Source organism: Perna viridis, chromosome 12 (genome assembly GCF_037379345.1).
Source record: "Perna viridis isolate PV_CMFRI_1.1 ecotype Kerala chromosome 12, ASM3737934v1, whole genome shotgun sequence".
Taxonomy (NCBI): domain Eukaryota; kingdom Metazoa; phylum Mollusca; class Bivalvia; order Mytilida; family Mytilidae; genus Perna; species Perna viridis.
The window spans coordinates 35,897,444-35,924,756 of record NC_142456.1 but is presented as its reverse complement, the minus strand read 5'-3'; the positions used below and the strand labels follow the sequence as shown (position 1 = coordinate 35,924,756).

The 27,313-nt window shown below is 32.0% G+C and overlaps 1 protein-coding gene and 1 long non-coding RNA gene across 2 annotated transcripts; both read left to right on the top strand.

The window, feature by feature from the left end:
* The first annotated feature begins 2,172 nt into the window (after positions 1 to 2,172).
* Positions 2,173 to 4,820, top strand: LOC148602126 (uncharacterized). The gene is made up of 3 exons (XR_015917237.1): positions 2,173 to 2,244; positions 2,421 to 2,501; positions 4,742 to 4,820. It is a non-coding gene; the product is annotated as an uncharacterized LOC148602126 (long non-coding RNA).
* Positions 4,821 to 13,223: 8,403 nt separating this feature from the next.
* LOC148602125 (uncharacterized) lies at positions 13,224 to 19,311 on the top strand. The gene is made up of 7 exons (XM_088556173.1): positions 13,224 to 13,304; positions 13,615 to 13,644; positions 14,194 to 14,505; positions 15,058 to 15,123; positions 15,289 to 15,369; positions 16,541 to 16,606; positions 16,906 to 19,311. Exons 1-7 carry the CDS (start codon positions 13,283 to 13,285, stop codon positions 17,511 to 17,513), a joined length of 1,185 nt encoding a protein of 394 aa, XP_088412299.1. The 5' UTR covers positions 13,224 to 13,282; the 3' UTR covers positions 17,514 to 19,311.
* The last annotated feature ends 8,002 nt before the right edge of the window (positions 19,312 to 27,313 follow it).

Genomic DNA, 27,313 nt, shown 5'->3' with positions numbered 1-27,313 from the left:
CTTCAGCACCTGCGTATGGAGTGTTCATATCACAACTGATACGTTATGCCAGAGCTTGCCGAAACTACGCAGACTTTTTGTATCGCGCTAGAACTCTAACAAATAGGCTTCTGGAACAGGGTTATGTTGCTACAAAATTAAAGTAATCACTACAGAAGCCTTATGGTCGTCATCATGAACTCGTGGATCGTTATGGTGTATCCATCTGCACCATAAAAACTGAATTATTCAACGGGTCATAGTTTTCCTTTCCTCATGTGTCTACCCCGGACTTGACTTTTTATGAGCAACTCGGCGGATGTTTCTAGAAAAGCAGAGGATGCTTACCCTACCGATGCCCCTGGTTCATACTCCCAGGTTTTAGTGGAGTCCGAGTTGCTCATTTACTTTTGTTACTTTGTATGTATGATTTTAGTTACTTTATGTTCTTTGTTGTGTATGTCTGTCTTCCATGTCTGGTCTTTGTCCCCGGATTACTATATTTTTATTACTGCTTTAACCTTGGTTCCCTTGATTATCCATACATCGCGCTCTACTAAAAACTGGGAGATGGACCAGCATGCAAATGCACCGGTAGGGTAAGCGTCCTCCGCTTTTCTAGAAACAATAACAGTGCTTTATTTTTCCTGACATTGAATTATCGGCTTTTCTTTAATTGTCCAACAGTAAAACTTGTATTAATTTTTAATATTTGCTTGTACAATATGCTTGCGTGCATGTGCTTCTGTGTGTTTGTGTGTGTGTGTGTGTGTGTGTGTGTGTGTGTGTGTGTGTGCGTTCTGTTTGTGTAGTGTTTTGATATTAATATTTTTTCAATATATATTATTGATGAGTGTATTGTTGAAACTTTCGACATAAATAGTGCTATCAGGGATTGATGTAATATGCAATACAGCATGCACTTTTAAAATCAAGTATTTGCACTCATTTAAACATACGATCAAACTTGTTTAATATGGCACATAACTTTTCATGAATCCTGTTTGTTCCGAACCTTAACCGATAGCTAATTCTAAACCTAATACTTGCATGTGGACAGTAATTTATAGAATTTAACATTTTGAGGCAATTATGTATGTCAATCTTAGTACAATATGTATTACAGTATAACTGAATAAATGGGGTTCTTGTAATTTCATTTTATTCGTAATTAGTAGTCTTAAAGACTCATAGAATCAAAAAATCAACTGAAACAGATTCATTGAAAATCTATAATGTTACTTTCCAAAATAGTTTACAATGTGTTGACGCCAGCTGACGTCGCAAATTCGCATATCATATTCAACAAGTAAGTAGTGATACTGGTGACACGTCTAATGCAAATTGGTTTTCTTAAAATGTTGAATCACGCAGTAAAACACCGGGACCCACCATGAACCTTAGAAATGTCTTTTACACTTGCTAAATTGGCTTTCTCGTAAGAAATAAAATTCTGTTCGATTATGCATATTAATCGTAAGTACTGATGTTTGGTTTTAACTAACTGAGAAACGCATGACAAATTTAGTGATAAATAACTTCAAAGAGTAATCAAGGGAACCAAGGTTATAGCGGTAATCAAAAGAATGTAATCCAGGGACAAAGACCAGACATGGAAAACAGACATACACAACAAAGAACATGAAGTAATTAAAATTATACATACAAAGTAACAAAAGTAAATAAGAAATTCGGACTCCACTAAAAACTGGGAGCATGGACCAGGTGCTTTTCCATGCAAATGCAACTGTGTACCGCAGCACAGAAGATGGCGAACCATATTAACTTCAGAACTTTCAACTTCGAAGCAGCCAAACTGGGCGGTAAGACTAATTTTGAACATTGAACAACCAACCGGACATTTTAATTTGAAAATTGTTGATCTACAAATAATGGACACAGGATGATAGTTTTGCTAGTTTCCGGTTTGTATAATAGGCATAGTTCATGTCACGTGTCTATTTCTACGTCATTTAAATACAGCAACACAAGTACATATCAAGCCCCGTTTGATTTTAAGATAAGATCAGTTTTACAAACAAACAAACAAAAAAAAAAAAAAAGAAAAAAAGACATTTGGTGTGTTTTTTTGTTTTTGTTTGGTAAACGCAAAGATACCACTTTTTGTTGCCATTGACGTATTTGATACATTATGTTTACGCAATTGGATAGATACGTTGATTTTAGTTTACATTTCAGAGTATACCACTTTTGGATTAGGGACACTATCAAGCGAGAAACACAGAATCAAGGATATAACAGCAGGTTTGCATAAAGAAATAGCTCATTTTTACGAAAACCATAGGTAAAAAAAAACAATATAAATAAACTTTTTGTTCATGTTTTTGATCAATTCGATGTTTTCCAATTAAAATGATATTCATTCAAAACGAACTTTTTTGAAATATGGAAATAAAGATAATTATTTATTTGTTTTGTAGCTCAGAAAAGTGCGTATAGTAGCAACACAAAAAGTAACGAACCGGATGAGACAACGGCCTTAGAAACAGATGGCATATATGGTAAAACTGTAAAGTTAAAATTTTACAAGAGCATACCGGTCTGACTACTGTGAATCGTTAATAAAATGATTTGTTTTCTTAAATAATATATATATTTATATATATATATATATATATATATATTTCAAACTCCCCAATCATTGGAAGACACAAACTTGTTTCTAATTTTATTATCTTAATTTGTGTACATGTAAGAATGGATTATCTTAAAGTTATTATTTTAAAACGTTTAGATGAATGACATAAGACAAACTTAAGATTTTCGTCATTCCTTTTTCTAGATAATAAGGAGGAAAGGCAAACACAAATAAATAAATAGATAATAAATAACTGAAAAATAAATAAAATGAATAAAATCGAATAGAATTAAATAAATTAAAACGATAAAAAAATTCTGAATGTTTAGGTTTTTACTGTTTGTGTAGGGTTTGTAATTTTTTTATCTTTATTAACTTGAAACACTTATGTCACCGATTTCGAGAATGAACATTTATCACAAACACCTTAGTACAATGTTATACATTGCGTTGATAAAAAATAAGGAAAAAAAAAAACAGACTTTTTTACTTTTCGAGTTTTAATTTTCTTCTTATTGATTTTTTTATTATTGTTTTCTGTTAACGTTTAAGATCATGTTACGTTCATGACTTAACAAAATTGTTACTTATTATGCACGATGAAACGTAAAAATAACGTTTACGAGAACGAAGGTGAAAACGTGATAAGTATTAAAGTTTTGTCAAGAACGAAACCAGTTTTGATAGGTCTGATTTTCAAATAACATGAACAGATTTAAACCAAGACCATAACTAGACGTCAATGGGCAAGGACGAAAGATACGCCAAAAAGAACAAAAGTGTATATTGAAAGGCAAGGTATATAATTCATTTATATTTTCATCCAAAATGGCATATGATGTTTTCTAGTATTATTTGTTTAAGACCGATTATGTATTTGACTGTTACATTCAGTATTCTTGAAATGAATAATTATGCATTTTGTCACTACTCAGTGCATTTGATTTAACTGCAATTTGTGTACAAAATAGATGTCATTATTGCGTTCATCCCATGAAACGAAAACCTACACATAATTCATCTTTAATTCAGATCACATCTTTAATGTTAGATCGTACGTCTAGATCGTTGGAAGATTTTTATTTGTCCTTCTTGTGTCAGTTGGATATAACTTTGCTATGAATAGATTCGCAATTAGACGGAGTGACGTCCGGATTCTGGTAAGAGACTGGGGTAGTCCGAATGAGTGAGAGAACGAGTCCGTCTCTAAAATCAATGTATATAGCGCACCAGATCTTAAGGAAGGCCAATATGAAACATTTGACGAGGAATCCAGTTCAGTACAAAATGTGTCAAACATTCCGCTCGGAGCAGTAGCAAATCATATTCTATCTAATACGCAAGGGTCTCAATATTTAAACTCTGTTTATTTGTACATTGAACCCATTAAAACTGAGAATTTTGGAACGGAAAATCATCGCCAAAAAGACAGCGCAGAGATGAAGACATTTTCAACAATTTTCCAATTTTCAGACCATGAACAAGTTGAATTGCATAAAATTATCTGTTATCATTATTTGTCGACCTAAAGGGCCTTTTCTAATCCGCTATTCATATAAAACCACTGAATACAATTTTTAAAACTTTTACTGATTTTGTATTACACGAAACTGCTTATATAACCAAGGAGTGTACTGTTTTGGGTTTCTTGGAAGGGAAGTAGAGATATTACAAAAGACAGTTTTCTCGCAATTATTCTAGTCTTTTGATTTTCGCTCGTATCTTGGTGCCCTTGATTACTCTTTCCTTTAACATAACCTACGAAGCTTTGTCTATTTTGTATACTTATTCAAATAAGATGTCTTAAGGATAAACTAAGTCTTTGAGTTTTTGTATAAAAAGTGAAATACTATAAGAATATATGAGTCTTCAAATAGGTACCTGATCATTATGAATTAATATGCAAAAGATTTTGAAAATAGATTAGTCAAATGAGATTCGCCATACTGTGAACAAGATGTTATAAATCATAAGTAAAACGTTTTCCAACATTTTTCCTTTTCAGTTTCATTTTAAATGTTAGTAAAAAGTCTTGGAAGTACTTACTTATGATACTGTTATTATCAAATTTGGAAATAAGTATATTGTATTAACGTCTGATATTTGCACTTTTTACTTTTTTGACGTAACTTAAATAAAGAATATACGCTTATTTCCTGCCAGATCCATCTAGTTCTTCTTTTGATTCGCTCCATTCGTCATACAGTAGTCAAGCACGTACGACCACAACTGGGGTTTCAGCAGGTATACAAAATAGATGCTAAAAAAAAAAGAAATTGCTACATAATTTTGTTTTCTTACAATTTTAGCCACAAAATGCACTTCATTTATAAATATAGTATGATGTAACATTGCACATTTCATTTTGATAAATTTGAACTATAAAATCATATTTCTGACACAGGAAAACTGATTATCATAAAAGCCAATGTGACCTTTCTCATTTATGTAAGGTTAGCATATTTCATTATAGCTGCCAACTTTAAAACTTTAGAACTTACCAGTAGGTGCTTGGTTTTGTTTGGTATTTATGGAACTCCTCAAATGTTTAATTCAATAAATGTATTGCGATCAACAAAAAGCAGGATAGATAAAGATAACCAGTTACAAAGTGAAGTATAGCTAACATTTCATAAGAATTGAGAACCTGATAGTAAAAAAGGACTTTCAGATTTATTTTTTTTTGCTTTAATTTTATGATTGACTTTCCTTTTCCTGTAATATACAAATATTTTTGTTTATGTTTTCTTAATATGTGTTTTTATAGGCATTTCAGAAATGTGGATTTAAGATCGAAGGAAATATGAAAAAGCGCATAGGAACTCCCTGCAAGGTAAAACCTTATTTTGCATGTATAAGGGATTTTGTTAATGGAACATTAAAATGGGTTCATTCTTCGCGGGAATTTACAGTTAAGTATTTATTACAAATTGTCTTTCCATTTTGCCATACGAACGAGATAAAGGTAATATGTAAAACAGACAGAAACATCCCACTGAAAGCTTATCGGTGTAGCCTTGTTGTTTCATTATATACGTCTATTAAATTATTTTACTCATAAAAACAAGTACTAAATGTACAACATTCTCAATTGTACAGTTTATATAATATCGTATGTAAAAGAACAAAAGACATAAGCATACTTGAAAGTTTGCTCAATATGAATCACAGAATTAACTCCTTGAAAAAATGTTCCAAGTTGATGAAAGAAAGAATATATTTCATTTGTTGCTAGAGATTCTGAAATGGGTTTGCGGGAGCCGACTTTCGAATTCTTCTGATGCACGAAGTCTTCATCCATATTTTAGTATAGAGTTGAAACAGCAACTTTACAACCGAAGAGCTCGTGTCATCTCATCTGACTTCTTAACCTTTGTGCTAGTATATGAAGTCTTGGTTAATCTGCCTCTCAGCATACTACCACATGCCATATAAGACAATTTTGTGTGAACTTATTTAGCTGACTTAAATGTATGTTTATCTATTTTAAGTTAAATGAAAGACTTTATATGAAATACTACAGACTCTAACAAAATGTACTCTGGGACTGACGTCGAATTTCTATTCAAAAATGTACTGATCGATTTTATGGACAGGTGATCCATCAGACTTTGGAAAGCAATTGTGTACCACTCTTTGTTTTTTTGTTGTATTCGTAAGACGTTCAATATTAAACAAGGGCTTTAAAAAAGAAATAAAATAAAATAAATAAATAAATAAAAAAACAGAGCAGCCCAGTATTTCTATCACTGAATATTCCTAGTTTGAAGGGTAACTTTAACTCGATTTACCCTAATGAGCTTGTAATAAAAAAAACTTAAAATAAAATGACAATTGCGCTTCCTTCTGTTTCATACCTGAAACTAACCTTATTCATAGTTGATACACGACGTTAAAAATCGAAACATCATGACAATTGTGTTGAATTTGATTTTTTTTCTATTCTAACTTACCCCTTTCATTGTGGCAATACATTTGTGAAGTTTCATAGTGTCAAGTTATATTTTGTGACAAGTGTTTGTTCAGCCTGTATTAATATAATCACTCCAGATGTTTTATGATCGTTATCGCAGTTTGATTGACCGAGATGAAGTTTCTATACCACAGACATCTTCATTTCGTTTTACGTACCGGATTGACACTTACTAGACATACAGAAACTTGCAATAGATAAAACATGTTTGCACCAATGTACGGATCTACAAAGTTAAGCCTTACGACTTACATGTACATTGGTGCAAACATGTTTTATCTACAAGTTTCTTAGTTCACTAACATCGTGTAAAGGGTAACACCTATACAGAAATATATCAAAATCTTTTACATATTTCATAATAAAACAGAAGATAATTTGGTAGATTTCTGGGTACCTACTTACCAATTTTAAAATCAACCGTTGTGTGTAAATAGGTTGAACGTAGATTTTTTTATCTCTTACACTTAGTTTGTCTTTTTCGGATTATTTTTACCATTTTAATGTTTTTGTATCATGAAAGTTTTCCAATGGTATAATATTGGTAATGTTTAAACCTGAGCTGAAGGGCATGCGTACCTTTCCGGAGCACATGATGTAACTTCCTGTTTTTGTGAGGGCTCATATTGCAAGTATTTCAGTTTGTGTGTTCTCTTGATTTCTTTTTTTTCCAAGATTTATATGTAATTCAAATTCATTATGTTTGCATTGTGTATATTAATTATTCCTGTTTCTTGCTTTAACAATAAAAGACTTTTTTATGTCTCTGATTGATCAATATTTGACGCCTGGTATTTTTTATACAGGCTTCACTCGCCATTATGATACATACATGTATGAAAAATGTACACAAGCACAACTGGAAGTACTAGTCTTTTCCGCACTCACCAACCCGTGTACCAGACTACTTCACTCGAAATGGACAAGGCAAGTAACCAAATGATGTGCGAAAAGTAACAAAATATAAAAATCGGAAAACCTGATGATGAGAAGTCAACAAAAGAATTCCAGAAGTATCAGTTTTGATAGTACTAACATAAATACCAATAAACCTTTTTTTACAGAAGCCTTAATTCTCTTTGGGGTAGGGGTACACATTCTTAATATCACTCAATTACCATATGTGCTATGTGAAATTTTTATTTATTCAATTTATTCATACATGATGTCCCAAGATGATCTAGACAAGGACAATGGAGACAAAATATCATGAGATTTTGACTCAGTGGTGTAAAAAAATTCAGCTTATATTTAAAAGTGAAAAATTTTTGCCGACAAATTGATTTGTAAATTGGAGGAACGAACAGCCTTAAAATCATAATAAAATAGGTGAGTGGGAGGGGTGCACAGTTGACCGTCCCAGCCATGTACAACTTTATTTTTTTAGTTGCAAATACTATTTGGATTTGATTTGAATGTTAATGTTAAATGTTGAATGTTAAAATTATATATCATTTATTAAAATTATCACTGATTTAAATATTCTTAACAAAGAAAATTGGTGTTAATTTCGTTATGAAGAAAATGTAAATTTATATTAACTTCGCCATAAGTTGAGAACCAATGATTGTTGTCGAAAAAAGTATTTTTATTTCTCAAAAGATTACCTCCTTCGGGAGAAAACCCCTCATCATTTGGTATCACACAAACCACGGACACAAATATTGATTTATCCCAGATATCGAAATTTCACACTGAATTAGCAAAGGGACTACACATAAAGTCATGATAAAGTGGAAAGCTGTACCTGAACCTAAATAATGGGTATATTTGCATGTAACCATAATTTTTACATATTCCAATTTAAAACAAATAATTGTCGGATTAGTTATTTACGCACCCATTACCTTAAACACTCTATCTGGCTCATATTTACTAGCTGCCGCCGGTTAACCACCAGCCTGAAGACAACGTGTATGCAATACATACAATGTTGTATCTATCAAAAACAGTCAAAATAATCCAATGAACAATTCACTCATACGGGTATAACTAATTTAATTATAAACTATTTATTCACAGAACGAAGAACGAATACTCCTTTCTTCGATACTACATTCCGAATCCTCTGCTAAATCGGACCATTCAAGATATAGATTGTAATTTTAAATTACTGACGGGACACATTATAGTTGGAGAGCGAGAACTAACAATCTTACTGCTATCACTGTCAATGTTGTTTTTACTGTTCTCTGTGAAAAGAGAATTATAGGATAAATCCAGAAAAATATAATAAACATGCACAAATCCTTCGGTGGAAATATATATTTTTCGTGATATAATTCATCATAGCTTCCCTCCAATAATTCTGGAGAAATCGTTTCTGTTTTGCGAACACTGAACTGTTTGTGCATTCCACACCTTAAATGACATATATTGTGAAAATACTTCAATTTACCTGGATTAGGAAATAAACGCAAATGCCAGGAGTTTTGAGTTTTGCGGTTTTCAGTATACACTTCAGTTGAAATCTCTTTTTCGTTGGGAACAAAATTTTGTGGTTTAACCTATCCACGGAAACAACGAAAATTGGTTCCCCACAAACAATAATACTTTCAGTAAAACTACATTTTAATTCAGAATTAGTTGGTAATAAAACAAATGTAAAAAGGAAATGTTATAACAATTGTACATCAAAATTAATTTATAATATAATACAAAAAAAAAAAAAAAAAAATATGTCAGTACAATTGATCAATACCGTTGTTTATCCATTACCACCACATACTTATATCAGAATTAAAGTCTACATACAATTAACATGCTGTGAAATGTTAGTTTCCTAAAATTCAACCCTGAGAGCCAGATTTTAATTGAGTTGCTCATATACTTTTGATACTTTGTATGTATCATTTTGGTTATTTCGTTTCATATTTTCCCTTAAGTAACTATGTTATTGATTGTGCACGAAAGCTAATATTCTCTTAAAGGTTGTCAATACATAGTTCAAAGAATGATGACATTTATAAGTATGCACACACTGTGGGAGCTACCTTTTGTTTATTATTTGGATGACATTTCAATTAAATAATATCCCGTTGTATCGAAAATGAGGATTATACCAAACTCAAATGGAACAATGCAATATAAATACGTCTTACCTCCTTGGGTTAACTTCGACGATCTTCATAATATATTTTGGTTGTTACGTTAGCAATACGAAATGGACAGCTAACAATAGATTACTTGTCTAATACATTGTTGGAATAAAAGGTCCTTATTTAAAATGTTTAAAAGGTATTTGCTTTTTTGAATTCATGGTAAAGTCCATGTGCATTCTCTTCTCATTATCTATGGTAAATGAAAAGTAATGGTCGTAAGAGTAATAAATGTAATGTTCTGGCATGTTTTGATTAGAAACAAAAGATGCTTTGGCAGCCTTACTAAATAAAAGTAAAATCACAATTTCTGGAAAGGTAGATCCTAGTCAACAGTCAAAAAGAAAGTCCGTGAACAAATATAACGACATCAATGCAAACATAAGAAAATTAAAAAAAAAGCAACAACATGCAGCGGTACTGACTTAGTACAGTAATTTCCGACGGAAAGAGTGGGCTAAGAGTCCCGTTTCTAATGCAAATGTATCCGGCTTAAACCTTCTATTTCAAATGTTTAATAAGAAAGGAAATATACAGAAAACGCCAAACCGAACATGACAACAAATTAAAAAGAAGTAAAGCAAATTAACACACCAACAGAACCACCAAAAATTCGACTGAAAATAGGTTTGACCTTGATAATTCGAAACTTAATCATTTCGTTACATTAACGAGAATCTCGACAAAAACGTTAAATATTCAAAACAAACATTTTTAAAAAAGAATGAAGGTGTGGCATTCACTTAATAATTGATTTTCCATCACATCTTCTTATGAAGAATATGTGTGTTGCATAAGAAAATGAAGTTATACACACACAAATAGATATACATAATCATAAATACACACCCTTTAATTGAGCTACTGCTGTTGCTGATAAAATTAAAGTATCAAAGATTTGTTTACGGAGACGATGAAGTTTTAGTTCAGGACGCAATGTAAAAAAATGTCATTTTAGAAATCCTTTTGTTTATTTCAGTTTCACTTTGCAGAACTTTTAATGATAAATATCGATTTAAAGTATCGTATGGTATGTCAATATCTCTTCATTAAGCAATATGATTCTGTACTATTGAAGATGCGTTTATCGACAATACAGCTGCAACCGGTTGATGCCACCAGAACAATAATAAAGCCAGTAGCAATTAGAATGTATAATAATACAGAATCTATCTTAGGGGAAAACTTCTGAAATCACAATCTATCATTGTACTTATTAAATAACACTTTCACGTATTGCACATTGATATGATACATTTGAAAGCAATGTCAGATATTGATTTGTTTGAGATTCGTTTTGGTAATTATTTGAACTTTTAACACAGACACACAGACACATAACATAGCTGTAGTCAAAAGAATGTAATCCAGGGACAAATATCAGACATGGAAAACAGACATACACAACAAAGAACATAAACTAACCAAAATCATACATACAAAGTAACAAAAGCAAATGAGCAACTCGGACTCCACTAAAAGCTGGGAGCATGGACCAGGTGACCCAATAGGGTAAACGCCTTCTGCTTTTTTTAAAAACACCCGCCGAATTGCTCATAAAAAGTCAAGATTGAGGTAGACAAACGAGGAAGAGAAAACTATGACCGGTTGAATAAATCAGTTTTCATGGTGCAGATGGATTCACCATAACGATCCACGAGTTAATGATGACGACCATAAAACTTCTGTAGTGTTGACGTCAATCTTGTAGCAACATAACCCTGTTCCAGAAGCCTATTTGATAGAGTTCCAGCGGGATACAAAACGTCTGCGTAGTTTCGGCAAGCTCTGGCATAACGTATGTGTTATGATATGAACACTCCATAAGCAGATGCTGAAGGGATGTTGCCACAGATGAAAGGAAAGATGACAATTCTGAATGAAATGTAATCAAGTTTGTCATAAAAATTGGTCAATAGTTTTCCTTTACCATTGATTTTTAAGTTTATTTTTTGATTACCGCTATAACCTTGGTTCCCTTGATAACTTTTCCATGTCTGGTCGTTGTCACTGGATTACACTCTTTTGATTACTGCTATAACTTTGGCTCACTTGATTACTCTTTTTTGATGATAGTCTTCACGGAAATTTTTCACGGAAAGCGCTATTCTCACCCAATATGTTGACAAAACTGTTGATTAGACTCATTCGTAAGGAATATAGTTGTTGTATTGTTGTAAAGTAATTAAAGATGGCTCCTATTCTATTCTAAGATACGAAAAACAATCATATTCTTGTTTGGAATTTGCAGCTGTCAGTTGCATTTACATCTCTTGATATGTCTTAACTATTCCCACCATCCGTGGAGAACTGTAATATTTCCAGTTTATGTAAAACTGTTCTGACCGGCTAAAACTGAAAAGGTTGTTCCTAGAGAAAGCCTTACGGATAAAAAACTGTAAGATACGTCAACGTGCTACAAAGTTATCGATCATTTTGAAAGCAAGGGAAGAGGGGGATGGGTTGGGATATTTTGAAAAAAAAAAAAAAAAAAAAAAAAAAAAAACAACATTTTTTTGTCAAGTTTTTCATTCATTTTAGCAAGGCAGATTTTCAAATAAAAATATTGATTTCGCTTGCTGCTTGAACACAAATAAAAAATACTGCACTTGCGTAACAACAATTCTTAACCTGATTCCCTATTTTGTAATGTCCTTTATTATATAAACGAGTCTCGCACAGACGGAACTCACTGATTTAGGCAATGCCTACTCCATAGTATTGCATACGACAAGAACTTAACTTTTTGTAGGTTAAAACTGTCTAGAGCTCGTATGTCCTTAACATCAAGCAGAAGTTTATAATTAGTGATTCATGCAGATCTTTAATCCCAAATATCTCCTGATTGTCGTCGAATTTAGTGTGATCATAATGTAAGACTTGTAGGTAGTACAGTTTAGAGTACTATGGCATCAGCTTCTCGTAGTATAATCCTAGTACAGGTTATTTTGCCTCATTGATTACACTTTCCCCTATAGAGGTACTTTAAATTGTAACAATGTTTTTTTTTCGACTTAAGCTTAAATATTTATTTATGTTGCATGCAAATTATTGATAAAATTATTCAAAATATCTAGTTCAAATTTTTAAAAATTTGCTTGTTTGTGTATGTTTCCGTAATGTGATTTCGTGTTTCTTGTACTATTACACATTAGAGTTTGATTGTAACATATAATTCATTTGCCAGTTACTTTTCATTTAACTTTATAATTGATATTTTCAAACTTTGTTGTATATAAGTTGTTTGCATTTGGTAGAAAGGGCTGTTGTAATAGTAAATTTGACATACGAGTAATTTGAACTGAACCTGAAACTTATATATTCTCAATTTTCTTTCTTTTTTCTTTTTTCGTTTTGATGATACAGAAAGAACCCACCGCAGAAACAATATTTATTCTTCTGCATAATCTATATTTTTGATGTAGACGACGGAAAATCATATAGTCACACTCCACTTAAATCGGAAAAAAATAACTATTGCAAAGTACCAATTTCGTTCACATTTATTTATGTTAAATTGAAGATTGTTTTACAAACAATAACTTCCCTGTCGACAGCCAGCCTGTCACTATTTAACAAGGTCTATTGATACTCATATAACATATCACGATATTGTTTTTACATTGGTGTTAAATGAAAACCATGTTTATTCAAGGTATGTATTATTTAAGTATTATTAGAATACATCTTTACAGGTTCAGAATTATTTGAAATTTCATAAAATTTAATATCATCTTATAATTGTACAGATAAGCATTCCGACAGACAGAAATGATACCTAAAGTTTAAAGTTTTAGCCTCAAATATTATTTTCTGTCTACATAAATCATAAGCTTTTTATAGCAATATCATTAAATTCATCCCATTTATCTTGATTTTTATAAGCATTGGATCATATATGTCTTATGTGTCATGATATCAATACACCAATAAATTATAATTACATTGGTACATTTTTCTTTCAGATCTGATGAACACAGTTTTATTTCTTAATGGTAATTATATGTCCTTGTAATCAATTAAATATTGTAATTATATGAAAAAAGTATCATGTACAAAGACTAGGGGCGTGTGTAAGTATTATTTTTACCAAAACAAAAAAAAATAAATAAACGTAGTATTGCGTTTATTTATTCATTTTGTTGTAAAAACAATACTTACATACGTCCCTTTTGAAAATTGCAGTGATTTAACTCGCAAATACACAGGCAAAATTATTTCACATGATTTTCACATGAATTTCACATGATTTTCACCTAAATTGAGCAAATAAACTAAGTGACAGAGTTCACGTGAAATTCGGATGAATGAAGCCTTCACGTGAAATTCACACGAAATGTTCTCATGAAATTCGTGTTTAGTGAATTTCACATAAAATCATGTTGATTTCATGTGAATTTCATATGAATTTCACGTGAAAAATATTTGCCTGTGTAATGTTCATTGTTTCCTTCCCTGTCTTTCTGAAATAATTCGCGAAAAAGACGGGAAATACTAACGGAAAGAATATTTTTCATTCAATATAAAATTTTAAAATTTGATAGCATTTTCTGCACCCTTCGTGGAAACGACTTTCCTTAGGCACAAACCTGGTGATACTGTAATACTTCCATGCAAATGCAACTGTGAACCACTACACAAAAGATGGCGTGATAATAAAACCATATTGACTTCAGGACTTACATCATCAAAGCAGCCAAACTGGGCAGAAAGACTGAGTATAGACATTGAACAACCAACCGGACATTATAATTTGAAAATTGTTGATCTTCAATTGATGGACACAGGAGAATACCTTTGTGAATTAATAGATGAAAATAAAATATATCGGAAGATAATAGTTTTGCTAGTATCCGGTTTGTATAATTGGCATGGTTGTTAGTAAATACTATTAAACTGCACACACATCCGTTGATATCTCGTGTCTATGTCTATGTCATTTAGATGCAGCGATACATGTACCAATTTAAATCCCGTTGGGTTTTCAGATAAGTTCAGTTTAAACGGGAATTCGTTTATTAATGGCTTGATAATTAATATTTTGGACATTAAGAAGCTTCAGGTTGAGAGGTGTTTTTTGATTATTCAGGGTTCAGTTAACTACGATTTCACTGTATAATCAAACGTGGATTGAAGATGGAATGATTTTGTCAAGTTAACTGATGCTCTTTGCAAATTAGAATACACAAATTTGTATAAGTGTAATCGTTTAATTGAATCTCTGTAAGACATCTAGCTTTGTTACATTGTTTTTTTTCAAATTGTTTGAAATTTTACGTTGTGAAACCAGACGATTGGCATGCTTATTTCCTTTGCTAAACGCAAAGATACCAACTATTACCATGCACATGTTTAATATATCATTTTAAGCATAAAGCTATGTACGTTTATATTATTTTACATTTCAGAGTATACCACTTTGGGATTAGGGACATTATCAAGCGAGGACAACAGAATAAAGGACACAACAGCAGGTTTGTGTAAATTTTACGACAAGCATAGGTCTAAAAGTACAATATAAAATATAATTTTTGTTCATTTTTTTTAAATAACTCTGTGTTTTTCAATTAAACTGACTTTCATTCAAAACGAACAATATTGAAATATGGAAATAATAATCATTATTTATCTGTTTGTAGCTCAGGAACGTGCGTATAGCAGAAACACAAAAAGTAACGAACTTGATGAGACAACGGCTATAGAAACAGATGGCATATATGGTAAAACTGTAAACTTTCAATGTAGTCAGAAAATACTGCTCTGACTGCTGGAAATCGTAAATAAAATGAATTTTTTCCCTAAATATTATTTATTTGTTTCAAACTCCCCAATTTTTTGAAGACACAAACTTGTTTTCAATGTAATTATCCCAATTTATGTACATGTACGAATGAATGTTTTAAAGCTATTATTTCCAAACTTTTAGATGAATTACATGAAACAAATTTAAGAATTTCTTTATTCGTGTTTTGTAGATAATAAGGAAGAAAGGCAAACAAAAACAAATAAAAAGATAAATAAATAAATGAAAAATAAAAAAATATATAAAATCAAATAAAATTAAGTAAAATAAATAAGTTTAAAAGATTGAAATTTTCTGAATGTGTAGTTTAGTTGTTTTTCTGTCTTTGTGGGGTTTTCTAACTGATTAATTTGGGATATTTTGATCTTTATTAACTTGAAACACTTATGTCGCAAATTTCGATTTCAAGATAATTGAACTTTGACTATCATAACAAAAAAAATATCAAAAACGTCCGAATGCAATGGTATACATTGATTTGTAAAAAAAAAAATAAGGAAAACAAAAACGACTTCTTACTTATCGAGTTTAATTTTCTTCTTACAGAAAATTTATTATTGTTTACTGTTAACGTTTTAGATCATGTTACGGTCATGACGTAAACAAAATATTATGTAAGATGAAACGTAATAATAACTTTTGTCGAGAACGAGGGTGAAAACGTGATAGGTATTTAACGTTTTGTCGATGTCGAAACCAGTTTTGATAGGTCTGATTTTAACCTAACAAGAACAGATTTAAACCAAGAACATAACTAGACGTCAATAGGCAAGTAAAATCATATCAAGGCCAGTGTATTTGTTAACTTGACATCTACATCATTTTCATCCCCCTAACAATTCGTCTGTCATAATTAGGAGCATGAAAGCATATTCCAACTTATCCGTATAAAATACTTAATTCCGAAATGACAGTTTTTTATGTACTTTGATGGATGGATATTTTCTTTAAATATGAATATGTAAAAGATATTATTATTTTAAGCTTAATGCAGAGCACAAATCAATTTGTTTAATGAGAATAACAGTTATTTATAATATAACAAATCAGAATATAGTTGGTATTATACACTGTGGATTAAATTTCAGATGGAACAGCAAAAGCTAAAAAAATAGATACGCCAAATACAACACAAGTGTATGTTGAAAAACAAGGTATATAATCCATTTATAATTTCTTCCAAAATGGCATATGACGTTTTCTACTGTTATTTGTTTAAGACCGATTGTGTCTTATTTGACTGTTATATTCAGTATTTTTTTTTTAATTTAAATGAATAAAACTGCATTCTGTCAAAATTCGATGCATTTGTTTTTGTTATTGTTTTACTTTAACTGCAGTTCATGTACAAAAATAAATAAAAAAAAAAAAAAAAAAAAAAAAAAAATGGAATGCCATTATCGTGTCCATCTCATTTAACAAAAACATACACATATTTCATGTTTTACTTCAGATTACAGCTTTAATGTTAGTTCGTACCTCTTGATTATTGGAGGACTTTTATTTGTCCTTCTGGTGTCAGTTGGATGTAACTTTGTTATGAATAGATACGCAAATAGACGGAGTGACGTCCGGATTCTGGTTAGAGACTTGGATAATCGGAATGAAAGAGAGAGCGAGTCCATCGCCCAAAACAATACATATAGCGCACAAAGTCTTCAGGAAGGCCAATATGAAACAATTGACGAGGACTCGAGTTCAAGACAAAATGTGCCAAATATTCCGTTCGGAACATTAGCAAATCCTTTTCTGTCTAATAATCAAGGGTCTCAGTCTTCGAGCTCTGTTTATTCGTATATTGACCCTATTGAAACTGGGAATATCGGAAAGGAAAATACACGACAAGTAGACAGCGCAGAGATGAAGACATTGTCAAAAACGTTCACCATTTCAGACCATGAACAAGTTGAATTGCATAAATTTATCTGTAAACCCTCAAATCAATATTTATCACTGAAAGTTCTAAACACAGAACCTGAACAAATCTATAACATTCCTAAAACATGCGGTTTTGATATTGCTTCAAGCATTATTCCGACTACAAGATCATCATTCCCATAAGGAAATAAATGATAAAAAAAAAAACATTGATCGAGAAATAATGAATACCAATGCAGTGAAATTTTAAAATATAGTGTAAAGTACAATGTACATAGGACTCATTTGAATTATGTTACATGATTCATGTTATTGTGTTATGTTACAGGGAGTGCCAGTTATTCACTCCCGCAACGTAAAGGTTATATGTTCCCATAGTCATTACGCTTATTTGTTACATAACCTACAAATGTATTCGATGCTTCAAGTTCGTGAATTGACTGAATCCCATTCCTTGTCAATGAGACGTTTGAATAGGTTTGATTGAATTAACAAACGTTTAAATCAATAAATATCATGATAATATGTACTCTATCTCTCCGTTCAATAGAATATACAGTAATGTTAAAAAATTGCCTTATAATCTTCCTGTCGAATAATGTGTCGAGAATACTCTGAGTGACTAGAAGACACAGATCGGCATTTTTCTACTTGGACACGGAGAGAATCAAATGACGATACAGCTACAGCATCTGACATATGTTATCGTATATCAATTTATCTTGCTTTATATCATTTATTTAAAACATTTATATTATGTTCACACAACTATTTCTTGTAAATACTGCTCAGGAAATTGTCTACTTTACTTTGTCATTGGGTCACATTAAACACGATGATAGTATAAAAAGACAGTGGCGGTGTCAGTACCCGTTGAAGGTAAGATATGCGATAAGGGTTCTATCAATATCAAACAACTCAAAGTTAGTCCTGGAACTGTAATTCATCACGATATAATTAACCGTAAGAGTTATGTAGTGTAACAGATTATTATGCAAGATTTCAAATATGTTTTAATGAAATGTCGATATTTTTAGAAAACAACATCGTTCATTTGCGACAAACATAAAACCATTTTAATTAGATTTGAAACATGCAAGGTCGATAGTTATTTTCAATTAAACATTCGTATTTAAATGAAAAAATGAAATAAATGCACGTATGCATATTTGGAAATTATTATTTCCTACATTTTGTTTTTCGACGTAGCAATGCATTTTAAAAGTTTTGTTTCTGTTAATATTCTCTGTTTCAATTGACGATTGATTTGACCAATTGTGAATGGTGTCAGTTAACTTCTTCCCGATGGAAGAGGGAAGTTTACCGCGCTAGAAAACTGGTTAAACCCATCATTTCATCGAAATTGTCTGCTCGAATTTAGGACCATTGCGGTGGTTTCAAACTTTCTAGTTTCAATCTTGATGTGACTATTTCCACGGATTTCATTTTGACTGTTAACTAGAGCTGATCAATTCTGTAGGTTTATTTTGTTAGCACCCTTCATTATATTAATTAAAATGTCAGAAGAAATAAGTCAGCAATTACATAACCCCGCGCTTTCCAAATCTTATAAAATAAAATTCCCTCTCTTTACAAGGCTGATCTACTATAGTGATGAACGGTCTGTCATTTAAGTGAAAAAAAGAAAATTATTTTGTTTAGATTTTGTAAGTTCAGTATGAATCAATGAATTAGAAGTAGAAAAAAATCGTCATTTTATTACCAAATTAAACATCAATTGCATTTATATTGAGCCTATTTAGGAACATATGTGCATCATTCTCTTGTCTGCTGTCTGATTTACACAAATTGTCTGTGTGTCTAACAACTATAATTCGGTAATCATGAAGAGTGTGTAAACATGATATATCAAAGAGTTTAAAATTTCGTCAGTTTTTCAATAGTATATGTTTAAAAAAATGTCATTGTCTAATTTGAAATGTAAATAAAAATAAAAATACAAAAAAAGCTGTTTCTGTAGTCTCTTTATCTCGAGCTAAGGTGGTTGTCGAAGGTAACCATTTACCAAAAGATGGGCTGTTGATGGACAATACTACACCAATATATCTGTATGTAGAATTAAATGATTTAGCATATTTTGTTTTTTTTTTTTTATGAGATTCTGAAAAAAATCAGTCTCGTATGAATATAAAACAAACAAATCGGATAAAAGAGGAGTACAGAAAATGGCCATTGGTATGCCAATTTGTCGTTGAAAAATAGCTCATCAAAATGTGATAAATATATTATCAATGAGGAAATCAAGCATATTGCTAACATGTTTTTCTGTGTAGAACACTTTGCCCTTCTGCGATGCTTTAGACAAATATCTGGATTTGTACATGTAACCAAGAACAACATAATTTTTCTCGAAACAGCAAAAGATTTACTAATAAGTCCTTTCAAACGAGATTTCTATTTATCATGTGGTAACGTAATGTATAGTGTTGACATGTCAAAAAATTGGAGAGAAGAAACAATTTCCAAAAAGCTGCAGGGTTTTAGGTTTTGAAGTAAATCTCAAGAATTTTTATGTATCCACATATGATTAAAAATATCATGGGATGATGAGTTGAAATATCTTTCGTGGAGCAAGATGAAATTTAGGCTGTATACTTTTCTTTCATGGATTCTTATGAAGTTTGGGAATCCAATACAATGAAGGTAAGTCCTTACATTTTGTTTCGATGTTTAAACAAGACATTAGGGACCTATGGTTGTTTAAGATTTCATTTTTGACAAAAGAAGTACGTTTGTAATTGTCATTACCTAGGATGGTACTATCAACGCGCAATATCTTAATAAGGCAATTGAGGTCATGCGCTTTACAAACAAATACAATGTTGTTTGAAGCTTTGTCCATTGGGACGATAACATATTTCACATGCAGTGAGAAGAGACTCTCAAGTGCCTCTCGATCGTTGAATACAGACTTAGGTCTTTTATTGGCACATATCTTGAGATTACCAATGTGGTTCTCTGAATATGGGCCAATGAGAAACTACCTTACGTATGAACTCATTCTTAATGGTATTCATATCATCAGTGATGACATGACAAGGTGGACTCTAACTAAAGACAGAAGAAGCACAGGCATATGTCAGAGGGGATTTTAAGTATTCCTCAATGTTTACTTCCTGCAATTTCTTTGTATGGTTGGAAATTTTACTACTGTTTGTCTTTGTGTAGCTGTAAGACACAATAGGAACAGATTGATCTTTAAAATATGATGGCATTTTGGAAAATACCTCTTTACGATGAAGAATATTTCTGATGTTAAACCCATCTATTACTTTGTTGGAAAATGAGATAAATGATACGACTTTAATTCTAAACCTATAAAATTTTCTTACCTGTGAAGCAATATACCTTAATCTCTGGCATACGATATTTATATTTCTCATTTAATCAAGTACCAAATACTCTGATTTCCTTGTACGCCATATCTGCGGAACAGACTCTTGAAAAAAGGATATGTGCAAATGCGTCTCAAAAGATCTCTAACCAAACTCTTTTTTTCCGATATCATTCCTTAATTGAAAAATACTTAGTTTCTTCTAAAACAATGCGTTATAATTGATTTTTGTTGATTATATTTTACGCTTATGTGACCTCATTCAAATGCTATTTTATCACCACCTGTATACTCACACCGTAGTGGATGAGGTTGCTTTTGCACGCTGTAAAACCTAGATTTTATCCATCATTTCATTTGAAATGTCTGTACCGAGTCAAGACCAATGCGGAACCAGCTGCTTCAGTGTTGTAATATCTATTTTGTCAAATTTGGTTTTGACTTGATTATGGATCGGTTTAAAATTTGCTTATTTTTTTTTTTTGTTAGCCTTATTCACCTAAAACAGAAAATGTCAAACTCGTAATATATGCATTAAGATTATGATGTATCAACATATATGATGAATACAGGCGCGTAAATGTTCCTTTTGGGGTTATATATATTATAAAATTTAAGAAAAGGGAATTTTCAGAATTACAGATTTTCGTCTATATCAGACGTTATTTTTATTTTTCCTAAATAACGTAGTTCAAACAAGCTTTTGTATGATACAGTACCTTTTTTAAAATATCTTAGCTCTCTAATGAGCCCAAGTAGTAAATATTTCAACTTTAACAAGTCCAACTAGGTGAAAATTTACAACCCCTATAACGGAAAAAAAATACCTCAACATGAATAAAAATGTTAGTATTTATATAAGAGATGGACAACAATGTCTTCAACCATTGTTTTAATTATTGATGTAATCTGTTCATTTCTGTTTCAAGGTGTCCATGCTGATCTTTTAAAACATTGCGAATTTTCAGAAATTTTGTTCCTTTTCATATGTTATTATTTCTTTTCAAATGCCGTACATTAAAACAAGCTTTTGTATGATAAATTGCATTTATATTGGAAAATGTAAAGCTATGGTGAAACGCAAGACATGCACCATTGTATAAGTTCTATAAAACTATAAAATACGTACAGAGAACAGCAAAGGGACTTCAATAAGTATAAACACACCTTAAGGTAAGCCTTAAAATGCCCAGACAACAAAAGTGATAAAATCCACGGTTTCAAAACGATGACAATCCTTCAAAATGTCCCATCGTTATATTTTTTTTCAGGATAGAATTGGTAATTTTGCACCTATTTGGACTTGAAATATTTCAAGTATACATTACTTGAGCTCACCTGAAAGCTTTTATACAATGCAGATGTACTGTATCAAAAAAAGCTTGTTTGAACTACTGAATTAAACAAAAGATGACAATATATACGAGAACCTGAAATTCTGAAAATTCACCATTTTAATTTTTTTTTAAAATAAGTGTAACCCTAAAAGGAAAATCTACGAGCTGGAATTGATTAGACATGTTACATCTTAATTATAAATTCCTAAACTATAAGTTGTAATGTGTTAGTGGGCTGTGAATAAGAATTTTGTTTGATACCGAGACCTGTTTTATAAATGCAAGGAGTAATATTTTTAACATTTCATGAAATTTTTTTCATGAAAGAATAATCAAGTTAACCAGGATTAGGTTTATATTTCATAATGTCAAACTTGAATAATCCCTAATTTGAAACATTTCATTTGTGCGATAACTTGTTGAGTTGAATGTGTAAGCGATGTTAAATAATTCTGACTTTAAAAAATCGCCAAAAGTCATCAAAAACATCCCAAAAGTATCAACTATGATGATTGTGTACTGCAGCATAAATAATCTAGGGGTTTCAAAATATGTGAATTTAATCACTTACCCGGTAATTTTCTTTTTACTTCACAACCCTTAGGTTCACTGCAACTTGTCGAGTACGATTAGACAGCTGAGATATTTGACTTCCTGCTTTAAAAAAAATTAAAAAAAATAAAACAACCTAAATAAATTGGATTTTGCATCAATGATTTACAAAATGCGATTTAAAATACAATAATGCTTTAGTCTAATTTGTTTGCCACAAAAAGATTCATAAATGGAGGCATAAGGGTAAACGAAAATCATATTTTTGTCTCAGCCCACGTACCAATTCATCATAATTTAGACTGTGTCAAGACCATACCACGACATTCATTTTTGGCGAGATCGGGTCGATTTTTATAAGGTCCTGCTGTAGTTGTGAAGGATCGTGATAGCGTAGAAAGGTCGATATCATCGTGAAATAGCCGTGTTATGGCCGTCATTTTGTTATTTCGGATCTTTGTACGTTGGCCCCATATCGCAAAAAATAGTGTTATATTGTGCTATATGTTGAAACCATACGCCCGTACCGCGATACTACTACGCTGAGTACGTCCGTACAACGATCTCTCTACGTCCTCACGACAATTTGAATTACGTTTAGACGTTTTGACATCACATTAATTTTAGGCTCTCATTATATCAACATCGTTCGATCATCCTCGACGTGAAAAGGTCCGAGACACATCTCACTGATCAAGATGTACCTGTGTTTAGCCCAAGTATAGATGTACCAAGTACGGGGACCACAGAAAAATGTATTGGAACGTGTTAAACAAGATAACCCTAATCCTGAAGAACAGGTGTCAGAGGTATCCGTGGCCAGACAAAGCAGTAAAAAATAGAAGAAAGAAAAAGTAAACACGATAGTTGAATGGTGTGAGAGCAATCAAGTTTTGTACAACAAACAACTTAAAACTTACATGGGTTACATTCTTTTGATTTTCGCTTGAATATCGGTTCCCTTGATTACTCTTATAAAGATTCCACGAAAAAGAAGCATGATGGCGAGGAAAGGCCAAAGAGATAGACAAGGATAATACATAACTTAAATATGGTACAGTAATGTGCGGGTAAGATTTTGGTGGTTTAGAAAATTAAGTTTTTGACATCTCAAATAATAGACTTATGGATAAACAGATCCTTTGAATCCTTGAAAGCCCATATTATAGAAGTTACGATTCTAGTAAACGTATGTATACCCATCATTAACTGAAATAAGCTTTTCTACAAAAAACATGTTTGTTCTTTTTCTCGTGTATAGAAAACAAGAACCTTTAACATATATAGTTGTTTTAAAAATGTACATGGCAAACTTTGAACAAGTAACACGTGAATGGCGAGAACATGCATGTCATCTATGTGTAATTACATATAACGTATTTATTAAACAGTTTACATTAGGATAATTTAAGTGAATCAAACCAAATGCAGTAATACATGTACATGTAAGTGAATAATATCCGCCGGATGAAAATGAAAGACTTTCATTTCACTTAATTTAGTTCAGCGATGTTATGTGTCTGACTGTTTGTCCGTCCTATTCACAAGGTTGTCTTATCATTATCATATTTTACAAGTATTTTTTTATTGTCAAAGTGCTTGTAGATTCGTTTGTGATTAAAATTTGTTTGAGATGAAGGAATATTCGTCATGGACAACAAGGACTCCCACGATGGTTTTCCTGTTATTGCAGATACCACTGATGACGACACCGTCGATACATAATCTAAAACTTCACAGAATTATTAAACACCTTCTGCTTCACTGTAATTGTCTTCCACAGTCTGTCAGCAACATGGCAACCCGCTCCTCAGTTTTGGCCTATTTCTGTTCAAAATCCTACATGCATCTGGGGCTCTATTGATTCAGTAGGGGTCAATAGCAGTCCACACATTCTCACGCTTCGAAGTCTGCTTGCTCCAAACCAAGCATAGAACAGTACAAAGTCAGGGAGTTTTATGAAAGCTTTCCCGTTGTCTACTGTTACGCATTTACCTTTTGATATACGTGAATGAGAGGAAGAAAATAACTATCCTCATAAATGATTGTGAGAATTCAGATCAATCTTCCAAATACTTAAATCCTAGTTGTATTGGTTGTGCCGAAGTGAGAAATTGATAACATGGATGTTTTAGTATGAAAGAGAGTTAAATGATGCTCTTAGAGAGTGTATTGTTCTCAAGCTAAAATAATTTAGTTTAACTTAAAGCATTCTGGTGACAATAGTGACCTGTTGCATAATACTTATATTTGATTCAATAAAACTAGTGCTACTATTTGATTCGGATTGATAAATAAGCAATGAAACTGTTTTGAACTTACTATGTCTTTAAATATGTTTTCAAAGCAAAACCGACGAACATGTAGCCTTTTCTATAGTCCACTTTTTTTTGCAAACAGTCCGACTTATTTTCTGAACCCGTGTTGACTTTGACATGGGCCATTTGTGGCCTGCACTGTCATATACTGCCTTTGAAAACACCCTTTGATGGTCTACATAAGCTGTTCTTGTCATCATACAGTTTTGTTTCTAGTTGACAGAATTGCCATATCAATTCTCATTCGAATAATAATTTACCAGTGTTACTCATTTCAATACTTATTATAATGACAAATCTTATTCTTATAACATATTACCCGTTCTACTTTTTATCTTTTTCTTTTTGTAATATACTACTCATTTCCATTCTTATAACGCGCGTTATGGGGATACAGCATGTAAAATTCTCCGTCCTCTACATGTCTCGTAAGCGCAACTCCTTCTAAACTGTTTGAATGATTTCAACGTTTCTTTGTATGGTGTTTAGGTTCCATATGTAGATAGACAAGACGATGATAGTTGCTGTCGGACCCTTGTAAGGAGGGATCATACATCTATCATGTTAAGGCCTAGGTTCAGGATATAGAAAACTAATAGTGCAGTTTTTTTGTACATTCCTTCAATTCCTATTCATTAAAGATCTGGCAAAGAAATATAGATTCCATGCCACCAATATCAACTAAAAAAAAATTGTATTGGGCTTCAATGAGTGCCATCAAAACAATAACAATTAAGAATATGATAAACGCTGTCGTTATTATGTGGACATCGAATTGCTTCGTGTTGTCATTCTAGAGCCTGCAGTCATGTGAGATGTTCTATTTAAGAATTCATCCGCCATGCCTCCTAATTCAGCATTTGTTGTTGTGCACAATACCAACTCGTCTTTGTACTCTTTGGCTTTGGCTCGACATACCTCTGGAAAAATGAAGAAGACTGATCATATAAATGTATTTATATATGCATAAACTTGTTTGAAGTACGGTCATTGAAAACAATTGCCCATTATAGCTGAAGTGGAAGAAAACAGAAATACAGACAATTCTCCCTTTTTATAAAAATGTCATAATTGTCACCCTGACATTGAGAAATTAGCACCTATTGAAAACATCAATGTTAAAACGATAGGTCCCAAAAACCTGAAAATTCACCGTTTTACTGTTTTTCAAATATTGTAACCCTAAAAGGAAATCTGATAGATACAAAATTTGAAACATTTCAGTTGAGCAATAACTAGTAGAGATGGATGTGTGCCACTTTTAATGGGAGATCGAAAATCGTTATCTTTTTGCAATTTTACATAATGTTGACTTTGAAAAATCGCCAACAGTCATTAAAAGCACCAACAAAGTATCCACAGTGATAAACAGAAACTTCCAGATAAGCCATTTTGTACTATAGCATACATACTCTAGAGGTTTTAACATTGACAAATATGTGAATTTAATCAATTAATCGGTGAGGTAGGGTTACATAATTTTCTGTCACTGCAGCTTGTCTAGTGCTGAGATATTTGACTTCTTGATGATAATTTAATATGTCATTTTATTTGTTTTGTAGAACAAATATGTTAAAAGAATAAAATGACCCAAATAGAATGGATTTTACCCCAACGAAGTTTAACAGTTTTGGCCACACAATGAATTTAAGCCCCCGTCCCACTATGCGAAGCCCATACTAAAACTTTCATTTTTGTCGAGAACGGGCAAATCATAGTACCATCTTATTTACATTGAATTTATATCACTTAAAAATATATTAATTGCATTTTCAATCATAGTAGGGTCGCGTGTTGTCGTCGTGAAGGATCGTGGATAGAGCGTAGTAAGGTCGGATATCATCGTGTTGGAATCGTGGTAGACGTGTGAAATGCTCGTCATTTTGTTTTATCTGATCTTTTTACGTTGGTCCTATGATATCGCCACGACTGTGCTACGAACTATACGCTGTTTCCACCCTCTTACATGTACCACGCCAATACCGCGATAATACTACGCTCAAAACATCCTTACTACGATCTCTCCACGACCTTACGACAATTCGAATGACTTTGGTCGATAGGGCTTCACATTGGTTTACAGATACATTTTTGTTGTGCAAAACCTACATTCTTTGTAAGCGCTCATTAAAAACATTGTGTACTATACATGACAAATATGTTGTCGCACCAGCAGACAAAGCCCAAAACAACATTATTTTGTCTGCAAAACGTTTTATATCCAATGTTTATTATCAGAGGTAGACGTAGAAAATAATAGCAGTGATAAGACCTATACTGCTACCAGTCTCTCCAAAGAAGAGATTGTGGAAAACCATCAATCTGTGTTATCCTCTTTTGGTCTTTCTCTTGGAGATTAAGGACTTCAAGGCTAAACCACCTTACTGTTCCTGCAAAATCTCTCCATTCAGTCCTTCTGGT

Excerpts from the sequence above, each read along its gene's own strand:
- LOC148602125 (XM_088556173.1), top strand. The coding sequence starts at position 13,283 with ATGAAAACCATGTTTATTCAAG. Across the intron at positions 14,506-15,057 it reads AATAGTTTTGCTAGTATCCG|AGTATACCACTTTGGGATTA; the intron begins GTTTGTATAATT and ends TTTACATTTCAG. Across the intron at positions 16,607-16,905 it reads AGTGTATGTTGAAAAACAAG|ATTACAGCTTTAATGTTAGT; the intron begins GTATATAATCCA and ends GTTTTACTTCAG.